Genomic DNA, 1,973 nt, shown 5'->3' on the forward strand with positions numbered 1-1,973 from the left:
CCTAATCCTATACTCCCTCCGTCCCAATATTGTTGGCCATATTTCCTTTTTAGTTTGTCCCACTATTGTTGGCCACTTTCCTAAAATGGAAATATTTATCACATTCAATCTCTTACTTTATCACATTATCTCTCCTACTTTATCACTTTATTACATTCTTTCTCCTACTTTATCACATTCTCTCTCCTACTTTATCATTTTATTACATTCTCTCTCATACTTTATCACTTTCTATTTCTTACTTTATTACTTTTATACTATATTACCCACACACTTAAAATACTAATCTACAACTCCTTAATTCCCGTGCCGAAACCAAATGTGGCCAACAATATTGGGACGGAGGGAGTATATAGTAGCATAGATAAGTATCGATTTGTGAGTCAATTGTGAGCATGGCTCCATCAACTAAAGCACTCCTATTCTCAGCTCTCTCCATCTTCCAATTACTCCACCTCTCCGCCGCACAAGCCGCCGTGAATGGCGGCTACTGGTTCCCGGAGAGCGGCTTCCCAGCCGCAAACATAAACTCCACTCTCTTCACCCACCTCTTCTGCGCATTCGCCAACCTCGACCCTTCAACCTATCAAGTCACGGTCTCCTCCTCCAACACCGCCTCCTTCTCTCAGTTCACCGCAACGGTCCAGTCCAAAAACTCCGCCGTGAAAACCCTCCTCTCCATCGGCGGCGGGAGCGCCAACCGCACCGTCTTCTCCAACATGGCGAGCCAGCCCGCCTCGCGCACCTCCTTCATCAACTCCTCGATCAAACTGGCCCGCTCCTACGGCTTCTGGGGCGTCGATCTCGACTGGGAGTATCCGCAGACCTCCGCCGACATGACGAATATGGGAACCCTAATTTCGGAGTGGCGCCGCGCCATCGCCGCCGACGCGCAGGCCTCGGGGAAGCCCCCGCTGCTGCTGACGGCGGCGTTCTACTTCTCGCCCAACCTCAACGGCCTGATTTACCCGGCGCAGTCGATCAACGCGAGTTTGGATTGGGTGAATGTGATGGCCTACGACTTCTACGATCCGTCGTGGTACAGGTTCACCAACTCGCATTCCATGCTGTACGATCCGTCGGGGCAGGTGAGCGGCAGCGCCGGCATCTCGGCTTGGATTCAGGCCGGCGTGAGCGCCAAGAAATTAGCTCTGGGCGTGCCGTTCTACGGTTACGCTTGGCTCCTGGCGAATGCGAACAATCACGGCGTCTTGGCGCCGGCCACGGGGCCCGCGGGGCCGGATAGCGGCGCCATGGGGTATAACCAGATTCGGAGCTTCATCGCGCAGAATAATGCGCCGGTGGTGTATAATGCGACTATCGTGACCAATTATTGTTACTCGGGAACTACTTGGATCGGCTACGATGATACTCAATCCATTGCTGCCAAGGTTTCGTATGCTAAGCAGCGAGGGCTGCTTGGCTACTTTGCGTGGCACGTGGGAGTTGATAACAATTGGGCTCTCTCTACACAAGGTGATTTGATAGTAATTGTTTGGTTTTAATTTAATTTGAATATATGCGTTTGTTAATTAATTAGTTTGCTGATATGGGTTTGTTTACGTGTTGCAGCTAAACAGTCGTGGGGAGCTTAGGAGGTCGGCAACTAGTTTAGTATGGATATGGATATGGATAAAATGATGCATGGAATGATGGAAGTTTGTATACTCCTCTTTGGGAAATAATTAAGAAGAATAATAAATAAATAAAAAGAGGTATTTTTATTTATCCAATATCTGGCTATTTTGTAGACTAGTTGATCCTCAATCCGAAGCATATTTCTTGAAGAAACTTAATTAATCGAAAGGGATCTAGCGAACTCAATATAATCCCCAATTACTATAAACAGGTTTCCTTTAAAAAGAAATTAAGAGAGCAAGAGTAAGAAAAGAGGCTTTTTCTTGACATAATTTGTTTTAATTGCGTTTTGAGTACTTTTTCTTGAAATAATAAATAGGTTTGATAGCGTTGTA

The 1,973-nt window shown here is 46.7% G+C and overlaps 1 protein-coding gene across 1 annotated transcript; it reads left to right on the plus strand.

Moving 5' to 3' along the window:
- The first annotated feature begins 359 nt into the window (after positions 1–359).
- LOC130988122 (class V chitinase-like) lies at positions 360–1,733 on the plus strand. The gene is made up of 2 exons (XM_057911889.1): positions 360–1,476; positions 1,573–1,733. Exons 1-2 carry the CDS (start codon positions 396–398, stop codon positions 1,593–1,595), a joined length of 1,104 nt encoding a protein of 367 aa, XP_057767872.1. The 5' UTR covers positions 360–395; the 3' UTR covers positions 1,596–1,733.
- The last annotated feature ends 240 nt before the right edge of the window (positions 1,734–1,973 follow it).

This window comes from Salvia miltiorrhiza, chromosome 6 (assembly GCF_028751815.1).
Source record: "Salvia miltiorrhiza cultivar Shanhuang (shh) chromosome 6, IMPLAD_Smil_shh, whole genome shotgun sequence".
NCBI lineage: Eukaryota > Viridiplantae > Streptophyta > Magnoliopsida > Lamiales > Lamiaceae > Salvia > Salvia miltiorrhiza.